This window comes from Panthera onca, chromosome A2 (assembly GCF_046562875.1).
Source record: "Panthera onca isolate mPanOnc1 chromosome A2, mPanOnc1 haplotype 2, whole genome shotgun sequence".
Classification (NCBI taxonomy): Eukaryota; Metazoa; Chordata; class Mammalia; order Carnivora; family Felidae; genus Panthera; species Panthera onca.
Genome location: NC_138340.1, coordinates 136,148,572 through 136,165,402, shown reverse-complemented (window position 1 = coordinate 136,165,402; position 16,831 = coordinate 136,148,572). Strand labels below are relative to the sequence as shown.

The 16,831-nt window shown below is 36.3% G+C and overlaps 1 protein-coding gene and 1 long non-coding RNA gene across 2 annotated transcripts in view; one reads left to right on the top strand and one right to left on the bottom strand.

Annotated features, from left to right (window-relative positions):
* Window positions 1-952: 952 nt before the first annotated feature.
* Window positions 953-16,831, top strand: part of LOC132679430 (uncharacterized) — a 50,190-nt gene continuing 34,311 nt past the window's right edge. Inside the window, exons 1-2 of the long non-coding RNA XR_013552917.2 lie at window positions 953-989; window positions 5,419-5,471. This is a non-coding gene — a long non-coding RNA (uncharacterized LOC132679430). The remainder of the gene's footprint in view (window positions 990-5,418; window positions 5,472-16,831) is intronic.
* LSM8 (LSM8 homolog, U6 small nuclear RNA associated) lies at window positions 9,103-16,786 on the bottom strand. The gene is made up of 4 exons (XM_060632968.3): window positions 16,651-16,786; window positions 15,473-15,513; window positions 12,068-12,195; window positions 9,103-9,361 (listed from the first exon to the last, which is right to left on the bottom strand). The coding sequence occupies exons 1-4, from the start codon at window positions 16,679-16,681 to the stop codon at window positions 9,271-9,273; spliced, it is 291 nt and encodes a 96-aa protein (XP_060488951.1). The 5' UTR covers window positions 16,682-16,786; the 3' UTR covers window positions 9,103-9,270.

Sequence of the window (16,831 nt, the reverse complement as noted above, 5' to 3'; positions counted from 1 at the left end):
TGATCTTCTTCCCTTGAGGGACAAATCTGAAAACAGCCTGTATCACACAATATGGCTTAATTTCTACTAGTTTTTCTGTCATGAAAAGTACTTTTAAAAGATGGCACTGTTGTGGCTTACATGTTATAAACGAGAGTTCTCCCACTAGAGAGAGGGATACCTAATGTCACACTCTGGGAGCTTGACTGTGTTGATGTAAATTATTAATTACATATCCGGCAGGATCCACTCTGGAAAATTGCCACCACCTGCTCAGTGGTTCATCTTGGAGTTAATAAGTATAAACTCCAAGTAGTTCAGACCTTTTTCATTTATTCTTTCAAGAGAGAAGTAGATATGTTTGCAGGGTACATAAAGTGGCTAGGATTAAATGAGTTACTGGCATCTCTCAGAGAACAGGAAATAAGTACACTTGTCTATTTTGTACTCCTCTCCTCTGGCTACTGGAAAGTTTATGCAAGGATCATTGTCTCTTACCTGTTTTCTAACATTGCATTGTATAGTCCCTCTAGACCTTATAATGGGTTCTTCATGCTAAACTGAACAGTTTCTACCTACATCTCCTCTTTGAACTAAAGAATTAGCAAAGTATGCTGTCACCTGACTGCCCCCAATGGAAGAGATCTAGAAAAATTGTGCTACTTAAATTTGTTGTTCAGTTGTAGTACCAAATTCCATTCATGATGCCATTTTGTGTTGATTTGTTAGGTTTAGGTTACGATTATAACTATACCTGTATCAAATTTTGATAAATCACATTGTCCTTTGCATCTAATGATTGTGATAGTGGGGAAGATTTTAATGTATCAACTACCTACCAATAGTATACTTAATACTCATTCTGGAATATTCTCCAGGGGTGTTCCAAAGGGATACTTTGTGGAAAAGCATAAGAGTATTATATTAATAATATTATTTTCCTTTTGCTGATTCAAATTCATTTTATGTTTTGGTTATGGATGAAAGTTCTGAAGAAGACTTACTAGCAGGTAGGATTTTTATAGATTCATTTATTACCTTTTAAATAAGGAAATGAAGAGAAATGGAACTAACATTCATTCAGTGTTTGACTCTGGGCTAGACAGGACATTATGTGCTTGATGTATGTTCTCTGTATAATAATCATAATTGCTCTGCAAAGTTGTCATGCTGTCATTTTTTTTATTAATTACAAAATTGTGGTTTAGGGAGCTTGATTAATTGGCCCAAGATCCCTTAGGTAATACATTCAGCCCCATAACTTAACTCCAAGCCTACCAGGCTTTCAAACCAATTCCTCTCCCCATGGGTACACCCATAGTAGCAAGAGACAGGATCCAGTTAAGATCCACCTCAAGGGATGCCTGGGTGACTCAGTGGGTTAAGTGTCCAATTTAAGCTCAGGTCATGATCTCGTGGTCCGTGGGTTTGAGCCCCGCGGTCAGGCTCTGTACTGACAGCTCAGAGCCTGGAGCCTGCTTTGAATTCTGTCTTTCCCTCTCTCTCTTCCTCCCCCACTCTCACTCTGTCTCTCTCAAAAATAAACATTAAAAATTAAAAAAAAAAAAAAAAAAGATCTACTTCAAGAAGTCAGATTTTAACTGCTTTGGTTTTATTATTTTCTGAGAAGCCTAATTAGGCCTAGAATGTGTTTGTTCTAATGTGTTTGATAGTTAAAGTAGTAATCAATACCTTGTTTTTGCCATAAGGGTTTGAGGGCAGATCTCAGCTGTGGCCTTAAGACTATAGATTATTTGATTGCCTTCTCAGATTAAGATCAGAAAATGAAAAAGATACTTAGGGTGAAATCCAAAAAAAAAAAAAAACAAAACAAAACAAAACAAAACCCAAAAAACAAACAAAAAAAAACCCCAACCAGTTACAAGCTTCCAATAGTCCTCTCCCAGTGGAGTTGCAGATAGCCTCTAATTTTCCCAACAACGTCTGACGACATGTGCCAAGTGTTGCTAATCTGAGCAGCTCACCCAAGCCTTGGCGTTCGGGGTTTCTATCAGTTCAGTGAACACTGTTGATTAGATAGATAGATAGATAGATAGATAGATAGATAGATAGATATGCAGCTCCCACCCCCTTAAGTTAAACTGAAACCAGCATGGCCCAGGACTTCAGGTATATGAAAGCTCTCTTCTCAGGAAGGATATTCCAAGGACTCCGAGGTTACCTCCCCAGAAGACAGAGGGTCAGGCCAAGTCCTTTCTTTGGAGTGTGCAGGATTGGAGCTTTTCCTGCACAGATACATCAGTCTATTCCTTATTACTCAAGGAATTATTACACATCTTGCTCATTCTGGCCTTTGTGTCTACCAATGCTGAAAGCTGTCTCAACCATTATGCAAAGCCTTACTATCCCTAAGGACCCAGCACAAATCTGTTTCCATGAATTCTCCTCCGTGCTCTCCCACATCTCTGCACATGGAAGCATTTGCAAACTCTGCCATACATCGGGCACATTTATGTATTGCCCTCAAATAATCACTTTGTCATCTTTCAGTGAAGATTCTCATATAGCACATTCTCAGGAAGTAAAGTTGTATTGACAAATTGCTTGGGTTTATTATTCATTCTTTAATGTAGAATTTTATTTGCCCTAAACGGTTTATTAGAAGATAAACTTCCAATCTTTGTAAGATAGTTTTAATATACAAAATTAACTGTGCAAGTTCTTATCATTCTTAATTTCAGACTTCTAACACATTTCCATTTCCCATCTATCTTTTCATGCTAGAGAGATCTAATCTTTCTAGGACTTCTAATCATTTTGACTTTAATTGCTTTTCTCTGTACTTTCGCTACCTCCAGCATTTAAAAAAAGTGGTGATCAAAACTTATCACCTTTAAGGGAAAGATACTTTTACTTCGTTAACTTACAGCTCTGTACAGAATCTTACTAGTATTTTTTCCATCAAAGAGCTTTATCAGGAAATGCTCTTACTTTTGAGTACTTTTCCTACCTCACAATAGACAAAGTCCTTCATTCAATATTAGGATGTATGTTAGGTGTTATTAACATTGACACATTACTTTGTTCCAGGCAGTGTTCTAAGTGTTTACTATCTTAATCTTCATATAACAACTCAAGGAGGGTTGTCCCATTTTTATTAGAGCATCTAAGACATGGGAAGATTAATTTGCTACAAAAGCTAAGTCTGATTCCCTTCACTGACATACTACACTGGCCTCACCTGACTCTAATTTAAAAATCCCTAAAAATTACACCTCCTACTTATCTTCAGTGTCTCTGGTCCTTTTCTACATAATTACAGTAGAGTTTACCCAAGTCGGGCTGAGATCTCTAAATACTTTTTGAAATAAAATTTTAACTTTTAAGAAAAATTAAAACCTTTTTAGCTATTATGTCATTAACATCATTATTTTTAAAATGTTATATAAGCCATAATGCAGTGCTTTCTGGCAACTTGTATCAGCTTACAAACTTACCCTTTGTAGAGTGCAATTTATTATAATCTATGATTTTCCTGGTATAAGACAAATTAAGTGAAACAAAAGATATATTGTGCATATTTTAAGACATCAAACAGAACGTTATTTTCACCTGCTCCCCAATACACACATACACACGCACACGTTTTTCACACACGAATTAAGTTATGTATCCCCCAGAGATATGCCCCCCCCATACCCCTGCTCCTGAATTCTTTTCCTTTTAATATATTTCAAATGAAACAATTTGGTACCATTTTCATTATTTGGTATTTTGAAGACAGTATACAGGGAAAAGAAAACAAAAACCAAAGGTTTACAGTATAATTGAAAATTACCCTAATGAGAAAAGAGAAGCCATATATTTGAAAGAACACTGGGGTAGAAATAATAGGATGGGAGTTGGATCTTAGTTGTAGCAATACTTTACCTGTGCCACTTCTGGCAAGTAATACATCTAGAAGATAAAAGGATGTTTAAAAAAGAAACATGTACACAAAAGATGGAAGTAAAAGGTATAACAAAGAAAATCAATACAGAAAGTGGAGGTTTAAAAATTTTTAATGCTGCACCTAAGATCTGAAAGATGTCTTGCAGAATATTCTCAACTCCTCCATTCACCAAATAAAGATCGTGGGCAGCAGATGGTATTCTGTTAACTAAGGAGAGAAAATGGCTGCTGAAGTCCTCTTTTGCCTTTATTCTTACTGTTACACAACTACAGAGACTCTGCAATCTTAAAACATGAAAAAAATTAGAACCACTTAAAAAGACAGTTTCTAGTTGCTTTAAATGAGTATAAGCCCTGTAAGTGACTTCCTAAGGTACTGAAGGAATTTAACAAAATAACTCATGACCTTGGATAGTAAACCTTTGAGTCAAGATGATTTGGTTGAGGTGCTAACAAGCTTCACAAGGACAAAAACTTGTTAATGTCATTCCCTGGTATATCCACAGTTTAAAGCATGGTACCTAGTGTGCCTTAATGGCTTTACAAATGTCTCTGATAAAATTCCAAAGTACTGAATATTTTTCAGTTTGTGGAAAAATAGAAAAGGAAGCACTGATCACTAGGAGGCAGCGTTGATTCACGAAGACTGAATATGCCCATGTCACATAGTTTCTCTGCTAAAAGAGAAATGAAGATCACAGCAAAGCATTTGACCAAATTTCACATAAATAGTCCCTATAAGCAAGATGGAGAAAAAAGACTAAATATCTTATAATTAAACAAATTGGTAGCTGGCTGAATGGGAACACTGTGTTGTTTAATGGATCAGTATCAACTTGAGTGGAGAGTTCTCACCTGTCAACATTGTTTTTCAGTCTTAAATATAAACAGAATTTTTACCAAATTTGACAATGACTTAAAAACTGAGAATAACAGCCCAAGGTAAAAAAACAAAACAAAACAAAATGCCAAATCAGTAAACAAGAATATTAAAATGAATAAATTTATAAACTGAGGTATATAACTACACAAGTTCAGAATGGATATCCTAGTTTATGTGAAAAACTTATGTTTTCATTTAAACCCCATCAATCAAGTGTATATGATTGCCATAAAACAAATTTATTTATACTGTATATTTGTTAAATAATATAAACTTACTACACATACCTTCCACTTCACCTTAAATCATCATAATATAAATACTCCAGTCCCTTACATAGAGATATGGTAGCCAGTGGGACTCTGAAAACCGAAGGTGCAAGACCGCCATTTCCAGTTTGGCCTTTGAATACCTAGAATAAGCTGTTTACTGTAAAATCCCATAAATCAAATCAAATTTTGTAAAGGGAATCTAATTTTATTTGTCACAACGCCCAAAGATCCATATTGTTATCCATGTCTTAAAGGTAAGGATTTTGAAGCATAATTAGGGACTCATCAAGGCATATAATAGGTCTTTTAATAATTGTACCACACTTTCCTTACTTAGTTAGCTATTTATTATTACTTTTTGCATCATTTCAGATCTACTGAACCGTATCAGTGAGTGGGACCTGATGATATTTAAAGCAATTCAGGTAATTTGAAAATGACCCATAACACAGCTTTGCAAATTGCCTTAGATCATCTAAATATTTCTTTCAGTCAGGCCTCAGGAATTTGATATTACACTTTCTACTCATAGGCAGTTTATAAAAATACGAAGACCTGATCAAATTCAAGCCCTGTTACTCATAAGTGTGACCTCTCATAAGGCACTTAACCCTGCTGAGCATCAAATTACCCATGTGTAAAATGGTCACTGTTGTAAGCATTTAGCATCATGCCCAACACATGATATGCACTTAACCTACTAAATTTTGAAGGTGAAGGCCCAAATTACACTGTATGGCCGGTTAAAGATTGCTCTATAATTCTGGGTGGTACCCAAGCAGGTTGACATGCCATTGTGAAGACATTATACTTGCTCATCCACGTGGTGAATCCTTTGTTACATGTCTGAGAAATATGTTGACATGGAGAGCCTACATTTATTATTAAATACTACTTAAAAGTTTTTATCATATCTCACATCAGGTTAAAAATTCTGAATGATTTTACAAAGGTGTTAAACAATATACTTAAGTAAAGCATATATTAATAAAGCTTATCTTTATCTCTTATTCTTCTGGTATCAAGATTTGTAATATTGAAGCTAAAACTGTCAGCATGTAAGGCCATTTGATTTAGCAAAGTACATTAGCCTAAAAGCAGTGTTCTAAACTATTGCTTTAGCTGGTTTTTCAGTTAAAAAGAAACAAATTAAGTCCTTTTGCAGTTAATTGCCCTTTACAAAAAAGTTTAGTGAAATATCTTGCCAAGACAAATTTATTTGATTCATTAAGCTGGACTTAGATAGTGCCAGAATCACAGAGCAGAGCTAATTATTGGTTAAAATTTATTTGAGGCTCTTTAGTGATTGCAAAATAAAAGTCTCATTAAAAAACATAAACACTTGACACTGCGTAAGAATCAAGTTGCCACTCATGGTTGTGGTTCCTTTACAATGCTCATGCAAAAAAAAAAAAAAAAAAAAAAAAAAATCCAAATTGAACTGGTTAAGAGCACAAAAGAAACCCTACCATGTGCACCCAGAAATAAAGAATTGCTTATACCATTTTTTTGTTTTGTTCTTAAAAAAAAATTTTTTTTAAGGTTTATTTATTTTGAAGGAGAGACAGCATGAACAGGGGAGGGGCTTAGAGAGGAGACAGAGAATCTGAGGCAGGCTCCAGGCTCTGAGCTGTCAGCACAGAGCCCAACACAGGTTTCAAAATCACGAGCCATGAGATCATGACCTGAGCCGAAGTCGGACTGAGCCACCCAGGCACCCCAAGAATTGCTTATATCATTTGGTGTGCATTTCATTTGGTTTGCTTTCCCTACTATTCACAAAAATATCGAAGTCATATTTGGGGAATGATTTTTTTTGACATCCCTCATTACTGTGAGGGAGGGTGGGGGGGACTAGGATTTGTTTACTACTTTGTGTGTGGTTTGTATTATATCAAGTATGTTGACAAAGTATCTGACTTGGACTTCATTTGTACTGTTAGAATACATTTCACTTAGCAAATGAATATCTGTATTCCTTATTTGATTTTTGGAAATAGTTTACCCATTTAAAATACCATCATTTACTTAAATAGCACATTTGGTTTATAGTTCCTAATTAAATTACCTGTTTTACTCACTTTGCATTATTTTCATTTTATTAATTATAAAACTTTATACTACAAAAGAAAAATGTTTTTTTAAGTTTTATTTATTCAAGAGAGAGTGAGCTTGTGGACACACTCGGGGGAATGGGCACAGAGAGAGAGGGAGAGAGACAATCCCAAGCAGGTTCTGCGCTGTCAGCACAGTGCCTGAGGTGGGGCTTGAACACATGAACTGTGAGATCATGATTGGAGCCGAAATCAAGAATCAGACGCTTAACTGACTGAGCCACTCAGGCACCCCTAAAAGCAAAATACTTATGATAGCCAATACTAGCTAAACTTCCTCTAATCCTGAGGCAGATCAGAACATCAACCAAGATATGCTGGGTGACGGTGCCTTGACGACCAGTAAAGAAAACTATCTCAACAGATCTCCTTATAAGTCTTGTTTCTGTGAAAGAGTGAAGATACTTTCCTCTGAAAAATGTTTTCTTTTTGCACCAAAAAACTATCATATCTGGCAAGTAGAGAGTTAAATATTAAAAGTACAAATGAAATCTACCTCTAAACTCTAAAAGGATCTATTCCAGAAGCTCTTTTCAGATTTTAAACAAATTAGCCCTCATCTTTTCTTATTGAGCTTGTATTATTTTCAGCCAAGGGTCAGCAAACTATGGCCTACAGGCCAAATCCAGCCTGCTACCTGTTATTATAAATGAAGTTTACTGGAATACAGCCACAACTCTTCATTTATGTATTACCTATGGTTGTTTTCATGACAGAACAGAATTGAGGAGTTGTGACGGAGACCATATGGCTCTCAAAGCTTAAAATATTTGCTATCTGCATTTTTACAAAAATGCCAACCGTAACACTTGCCAACCCTTAAACACTTTCATTTTTTAAAAAAGAAAAACTATTTTAATTTTTTGTTTGAATTACAAGAATGTAAATATTTTTCTATTTTCTACTCACCACAAAGTTACAGACTCTGGCCCTCAGGGAACTGATTAGAATTTCTGTGGACCAGTCAGAGATCTCAACAGTATTTTAGCATTGTTTCTATGAATTCTTTAAAAAGTCCACAGTCAACTGGGGTACCTGGATGGCTCAGCTGGTTGAGTGCCCAACTTCAGCTCAGGTCACGATCTCACAGTTCTTGAGTTTGAGCCCAACACTGGGCTTGCTGCTGTCAGCATGGAGCCTGCTTTGGATCCTCTGTCCCATTCTTTCTCTGTCCCTCCTGCTTGTGCACTCTCTCTAAAAAATAAATATATTTTTTTAAAAAGTCCAGTCAACTGTACAAGGGGTTTTAGAAAACAGCCCATTTGTAGATGAGGGACATTATCTACTTAATTGATTCACTCAAACAGTCAACCTATTCTGTTGATTATTGCTCTGAGAAACCAGGTTTACTTCTTTTGAAAATAGGTTTATGGAACCAAGGAGTCATGGAAGTTCTTGACAATAATAGCGAGCACTGCCTCAATACAAACATAAGGTTTATTTACTCACATTTATAAACAACAAAAAACTGTTAATACTAAAAATTCTCCAATTTTTAAGATTAAAACTAAGATGGCTTTTAAGACTATACGGAATTATTCTTTTTTCAAATAATATCAACTTTGTTAGCATTTTTCCTTTCCTTAACCAAACACATTTTTTACCCAGGCTTCTAAAATGCTAGAGAACAATGAACCACCAGGGCAGTGTGATAAATGGGGATGGTTCAGACAACATGACACATGACTTACCTTTCTGTGACTTTCTTAAAAATTGGAAACGCGTGTATCTTGCACCATTGATGGTATTCGGATGCTTGATTTAACATAACACACAAATTTCTCTTTTTAACTAGTTTTCTATAAATATTAAAATATCAAAATATTTTTTCCAAAAGTTCTCACAGTACACATTAGATTTTCATACTATTTAAGAGAAAAATAAAACTAAGCTACCAAACCTGATTTAGGCAAAAAAATAAATAAATAAAAAAAATAAAAAATTTTCAAGGAAATGTAGAAATATTTTAATTTACATATCATACTACAATGAATCAATATATGGAGTCAAAAGTCCACAATTACACATTCATAAAAATTACATACATCATCCTCAGAATAATCAGTTTCTATACAAAGATTTACAGATGTCCAATGTATGTAGTTTTTCCTCAGTGTGCTACAGAGTTTAGAGGTTCTGCTCGAATATTCCCCAAATCAAGCGCAGAATCTGTCTCTTCATCAATTTCTCCAATGACTGCACTGTAGTTATTTAAGGAGAAAAAAAATCAGTTAAAATAATCTCACTTGTAAATAAAACTGAAAGGACACAGTAAAAACTACTTAAGGTGACAAGCAAATACTGTTTTCATGAAGTAGTGAATTGCAATTTAAGTCACAAAACTCAAGAAGTAATTTGAAGGCAACATTATTGTAGGAACCAATTATTAAGACAGATTGTATACAGTGTGATTGGATCATGAGTCTTCAAAGAAAAAAGGCACATATCAGATAGATAAGGTACAAAACCCTAAAACTGGGGCAACTGGGTAGCTCAGTCGGTTAAGCATCCGACTTAGGCTCAGGTCATGATTTCACACCTCGTGAATTCAAGCCCCACATCAGGCTCTGTGCTGACAGCTCAGAGCCTGGAGCCTGCTTTGGATTCATTGTCTCTCTCTCTCTGTCCCTCCCCCACTCATGCTTTATCTCTCTTGCTCTCTCTCAAAAATAAACATTAAAAAAAAAAATCAAAATCCCAAAACTTCCAATCCTATGATTTCAACTCAACCCAGGGACTGTGTTAGGGTTGATCACAAAATCACTACTAAATAAGCAAATAAGTGTCTATTCTTTGAGTAACTTTAATGAACTAAATCCATCAGAGTATACGTAATACCCATTAATTTCTGTTTCAAGATTTCTCAGTTTACTCAATTTAAATCCAAGACCAAAATGTACAGTTCTTGGGAAGCCTCAGTGGCTCAGTCAGTTAAGTGTCCAACTTCAGCTCAGGTCATAATCTCACAGTCTGTGAGTTTAAGCCTCACGTCAGGCTATGTGCTGACAGCTCAGAGCTTGGAGCCTGCTTCAGATTGTGTGTCTCCCTCTCTCTGCCCTTTCCCCACTCGTGCTCGGTCTCTCTCTCTCTAAAAAATAAACAAACATTAAAAAAAAAAAAAGACACAAAGATAATAGCAACGGGTACTCAGGTAACTTAACACATGATTTTTTGATGTGATTGGCTAGGGTTAAAGCCAGCAAAACTTTCCTTGATTCAAGGAATCACTACCATAACATCTACAATGAAAACGTTAATACCATGCTAAGCACCAAGCCACGGCCTCTCCATCTGGATACAGTTGTTGTTATATCCAGACCACAGGACATATATGAAACATTATTCCACAAAAAAATTGGTTGTTTAAATTAGTTTGGCTTTAATAAGAGTAGCATCTATTAGTGAATACAAGTAATAGAGAATTTGCCCAATTTTGCTTTAAACTCTACATAGCCTTCAGCTCTAAATGAGAAGTACCAAACTCTGGTTAAAATAAATATTGTTTTCTCAATATAAAACAAATCAAAGATCTCAATTCCACCTTAAAAATTTTAGTATCATTTGAAATCCTTAAGGAAGACAGTGGAGTACTGGTACAGGTTTTAAAACTGGCTCTCCAAAGGAAAAGAGGGAGGCAGACCTGCAGTGTTTACTCACATCCATAGTGCAAATACTCCCACTATGGTCAATTTCAAGCTACCACCAAGACATCAACCAGCTTGCAAAATTCCTGAAAATATAACAATCTGCCTCCATGAGCCAATCAAGCTGGCTCTAGCACACCACTGAGTCCACACCAAAGTTTAAATTTTTTAAAAAATGAAGTCCAAAAGTTTTATTTTTAATTTTTTTTTTAAATCAAAGTAGGAGAAAGCTTCTTAAAATCAATTATTAGGCAGAGATCCAATATAAAATAATCATTATTATTCTCATCAGGGAACCTGGTCCCCACCAAATACTCTGCCTTTCTCTCGTATTTTATAGCTCATTTTATAACTTCACACCTAAAAGTCACCTCTTTAGAATATTTTGTAAACTCCCCAATTTTGATTAAAGATCAAATAATTTATCCATCCAAAGGTGATTTTCTTAAGATAATTTAAATGAATAAAGTATTCCCTCATCTATATCCTATTGTCTATATTCGATACCCTATTTGTCTTCCAAAATAATGTGTAATATATCTTTTGCTTCCTTCCAACCATGTTTTAATTCTATATTCACTAGAAAATGGATTCAACAATCTTATAGCCTCTATAACTACACTAATACAATAGCTACTAGCCACATGTGACTATTAAAAGTAATTAAATGAGGTAAAATTTAAAATTTAATTCCCATCACACCAGTTTTCAAGTACTCAATGGCCACACCTGACTAGTACCTTAGGACAGTGGACAATGCAGACCTACATTTCCATCACTGCCACAAGTTCTACTGCACAGTATTGCTTTATACTGTTGCAGATTTTCTTAAATTGCTACCACTAAAGTGTATTTTCAGTTAACTGATGCTACAGCATAAACATGGGGCATCTTATTGTACTAAAATATTTAAAGAAAAAAATAATGGATAAGTACTTACTCATAAATTCATCAGTTATAGAGCATGAATTATTTAAAACTGTTCACACAAGAGGTTTCAAAGACATTTCAAACCCTAGCCTTGGACCCTAGAAGTATATTTATATTTCTCTAAAATTAGGATTATTTTGGAAGAACACTTTAAGAAGGCTCTCTAATGAAGTATTCAGTGTAAGGCAGGGCCCTTTCTGGATCCTATCTAGGCCACTTAACTATCATAAATATGACCAATCTCAGTAGATAAAAACCTCTTTTCCATACAGCAAGGTAGTACACCTATAGCAGATTTGACCTGCCCTTAAAAAGAAGACCTATGTTACTTACACATTGTCACCTCTTACGATGTATAGCCCTAGCACCACCTGTTCTACTCCCTGTGAAGAGCTGAATACTCGTTCATGGCTTTCATCCAGAATCAAATTAATGGTCTGGTCAAAACCTTTCAGTGTTCCCTGTAAAGAAAACATTCAAAAGAAAAAGATAAATATTCTAGTTTACCTGAATATAGACATTAAATGACACAAAAATTTTAGTTCCAGGGACACTAACAGAAGTATTCATTTTAAATAGAAGTCCACTGAAAATAGAACACTTCTTTATAACCAACAGTACCCTGGGGCACAAAACTTACCTCTGGGTTTTTTAAGACAGGAAAAACCACACCACACATGTGACTAGAGTGCAGAGTTGTCCAGAGTTACAAAGAACACCCATGTACCAATAAGGAAGTAGTCTAAAAGCCCATGTAGTGTAGGAGCTAACATTAGACATAGACTATTACAAATAAAATACAAGGGAAAACTATATAAATATACAAGAAGAAGAAGCATATACACAGCAACCATAGCTGGTAACAGAACAGTATCACTTCGTTCTACATACTAGTAGGAGGCCTGTGCTAAACACACTGTACACAGTATCTCAAATAATTTTAATCCTTTGAGGTACATACCATAGTTATTCCCACTTTAGAGAAGAAACATTGAGGCACAGAGAGGTTAAGTCATCTCTCAAGGTTTCATGGGTAGAAAGCAGCAGAGTTAGGAGTTGAACCACAAAAAGCTACCTTCAGGGCCATGCCACTGAACTACTATATTATACTACTATGAACGAGCAAATAGAATTTACCATTCTTCAGAGATTCAAATCAGTCCCATAAATATATACAAACTTCGACTGGTGGTGACAGCTAACGCTTAAGGAGTACTTCCTATCTGCCAGTGTTCTATGGGCCTCACATGTATTTATTTAATCTTCCTCAAACCCGGTAAGGTAAATACAAATAGGATTGTAATCAGTAGAAGCAGAACTTGAAGGAAATATTCAGAGAAAATTTTATGGAAGAATCCTGGTTTTGAATAAAGGAAGATATGGATCTAGCACAACACAGTCACTCAGATGCTTTTCAAGTTTCTGAAGAAATGTCAACTTACAGTTGTTTTGGTTGGTTAATTCTCTCAAGCTATTAAACTGTTTCATGTTTTGAAAATCAAAATATGTAAAATCAGAATATAACAAGAGAAAACGATAACCTAGAATTTGGATGAGAAAGAAAATCTGGAGTATTTACTAAACTAATTAGTATATAGTTGTTACCACACCGAGACATAGCCTCTTGACTTCATTTTACATGTAAGCATTCTATCCAGTGAGCCGGGGTCAAAAAAATACAAAATTACTAAACTTTGGTATTCAAAATGCTCTTTTAAAATAACTTTCCTCCTTTTTAAAATTTTTTTAGTGTTTATTTATTTATTTTTTTGAGAAAGAGAGAGTCAGAGCAAGCGGGATAGAGGGAGAGGAAGACAAAATCTGAAGCAGGCTCTAGGCTCTGAGCTTTCAGCAAAGAGCCCGATGCAGGGCTCAAACCCACCAGCTGTAAGATCATGATCTGCGCCGAAGTTGGAAGCTTAACCAACTGAGCCACCCAGGTGCCCCTAACTTTCCTTCTTCTATAAAATTAAAATATTTCTCAAACTTAGCTATCCCATTAACAAAAACAGGAAAAATTAAACTTGAGGTATTATTTTTTTTTTAAATAAAAAAAACTATTTGCAAATATTTAATAGCAATAGATTTCTTGAAGTGTCAAGATGAGATAAAAATGTTTCAAACTGTCCTTATTGACAACATACAATGAGGTGCCTAAAAAACAAAAAGATTGTTTTCTTAAGAAGGAAGCAAGGCAGGGCTGCCTGGGTGGCTCAGTCAGTTAAGAAGGAAGCAAGGCAGGGGCACCTGGGTGGCTCAGTGGGTTAAGCATCTTGACTCTGGATTTCGGCTCGGGTCATGATCTCACAGTTAAGTGAGTTCGAGGCAGGCATCAGGCCGTGTGCTGATGGTGGGGAGCACACGTGAGATTCTCTCTCTCTCCATCCCCGCTCCTCCCTACTCACACTGACTCTGCCTCTCTCAAAATAAATAAATAAACTTAAAAAAATTTTTTAAAGAAGGAAACAAGGCAAATGGACTTTTTTTTAAAGAGTCAAATTGAATTTAAATCTCAGTTTTGTTCTGCCACTTATTATCCAATGACTCTGGGAAAGTGACTCACTTTTTCTGAACCTGGTTCCTAACCAAGAATTCAGGGATACTTCTACAGAGTTGTATTGAAGATTTAGATGTAAAGTGCCTGGCACATGATATACATTTAAATAAATGGCTAAGTTTAACACTTTGATAAATCACTTAGGGACTCACTTGGAAAAATCACAAGGATTAAAAAGAAGACAAAGACCCAACTGCAAAATGGGAAAATAAGAGATTAAATTACATGAATTAGATACAATTAGAAAACAGAGGGGGCGCCTCGGTGGCTCAGTCGGTTGAGCGTCTGACTTCAGCTCCGGTCATGATCTCACAGTCTGTGAGTTCGAGCCCCGCGTCGGGCTCTGTGCTGACAGCTCAGAGCCTGGGGCCTGTTTCAGATTCTGTGTCTCCCTCTCTCTCTGACCCTCCCCCATTCATGCTCTGTCTCTCTCTGTCTCAAAAATAAATAAACGTTAAAAAAAAAAACTTAAAGAAAACAGAGAAAGCAGCTTTAAAACTTTTTTTTTAAACAATGTATGAATTATAAGTGAAGAAATAATTAAGTAGCCAAAAATCATGAGATAAATTCCTCAGATCAAGAAACAGATCAAGGAGAGAATCCAAGAATTTTCTGGAATTATAAAGGGGATACTGTGATAAAAGGTCAAATAAAATGATATAAAAGAGTCAATTATAATTTATCCTACAGAAAACAGAGGTCATGCAACCTACAAATATTAAAAATATATTAACAACCATACAAGCCTTAAAATGTTCATTATTCTATATATGTAGTATCTACATCATAAAGAAGTTTCTAAGAGGCATACACAAAATTTCAAAAGAAAGCCTATGATTCATGTCGGCGATGTCAGAGCATTGAATGGGGGAAGGAAATAAAAAATGTTAGAGGAAGATAAATATAAAATATAGGCAGATGTCTGAAGACTATTCTCGAAGCTCTCCGAGGACAGAATCTGTTATTCATCTTGGTTCCTAGAAGCTTTGTATATAAATTACACCCAACGTTTATTAATGAAGAAAATATGGATCAGCAGCTATTTATGATAAAGAGGTGAATCATAACAAAACTGCAATGCAGGTGTACTGTGATGCTTAGGCATTAGAGATCAGAAGTTTGACTTAAAACTTTACAACCAAGAAGCTTACAAGGAAAGGATGAATATGCTAAACACTTACCACAATCATTCTCCCATCAGAAGTAATAACTGCAACAGTTCCTGATAACTGAATCAAGGAAAGCATTTTCAGGGAATGAAAATAAAAATGTTAGAATCTGGTAAAGAAATGGTTTTAATTAGTAGGAAAAAGGTGGACGGAATTAAGATATTATTCAACACAGCCACTACATTCACAAGATAACTTTAGTATTTATAACTTCCTCAGTTAAATTACACAATTAAAACAGGAAAAAGAGAATCCCTTTCTGTTTGTGATCAGTTGTTTCCCATCTCAAAACAGTTGAGATGTTTGGTACTTTTTCACTGGGGAATGTTGCCAGTTGGACTTTGAGCAAGACATTTCCCCCATTCCTCAACCTGTTCCTTGATCTCTAAAAGGAAAATTCAATCAGTGCTAAATTAATCAACGTTGACTCTTTTCAAACGTGTTAAGACACTTTATTCTAGGACCTGGCCTCTGGAACTCAAAAAAGAAGTTATAATCAGTGTCACAAGGTGCCAGTACGCTTGCATTATTAAGGCTTTAGTATTTCACTTTTGTCCCAAATTTGTACAGGAGAGCAATGTAGTGTTTCTGTCCTGAGATTTTAAAATGGTAACACCTATATAGGGTACATTAAGACTTCACATGGGGTTTTAGAAGTTATTTGCCCTTCGTGGAGAGCAATTACAACAACGAGCGTTATTGTCATTCTATCAACAAAGAAGTTGAGACTTTAAGTGGTAAAGGGTCAGAAACTCAATCTGCGCACCATCTTTAAAGTTTCTGGTATCGTCGAACAATGAGCAAAGCCAATGAATAAAGTAAATTCAAGGATTTACAAGACCCTTCTCCCCAAATGTGAACGTATAGGCCTCTAGGGAAGTAGCGTGGAGGAACAGATGGCTGATTACTATAGAGACAGGCGTTTCTATAGAGACAGGAATATTTCGGTTTTAGGTGAAAATTAAAAGGCGCCCTGGGCCCCCAGGACCGGCAGGCTCTAGCCCCAGGAGCGGGATTAGCGGGTCCCAGGTACTTAAGCCCCTCACCCGCAGCCCAGGCCGCGCAGGGGCCGGACATCCCAACCGCCCGCCGGTCCCGACCCCCGATCTCTCCAGCACCAGCCCTCCCAAGTGCGAACGCGGGCTTCGCCGTGCCCCGGCTGGTAGCTGTGGCAGCCGGCCCGAGGATACGGTTGATGTAGTTCTCCAAGGCGGACGTCATGATGCTCGGCCCGGCCGCTCTAAGCAACACAGCAGCAAAGAGGACAAGAGGAGCTAAAAAGGCCCGCCAGGGACCTGCAGCGGCTCCCGCCGAGTGGCGGAAGCAAATATCGCGAGAGTTACAGCCCCGCAGGTTAAGTGGATCGGAAAT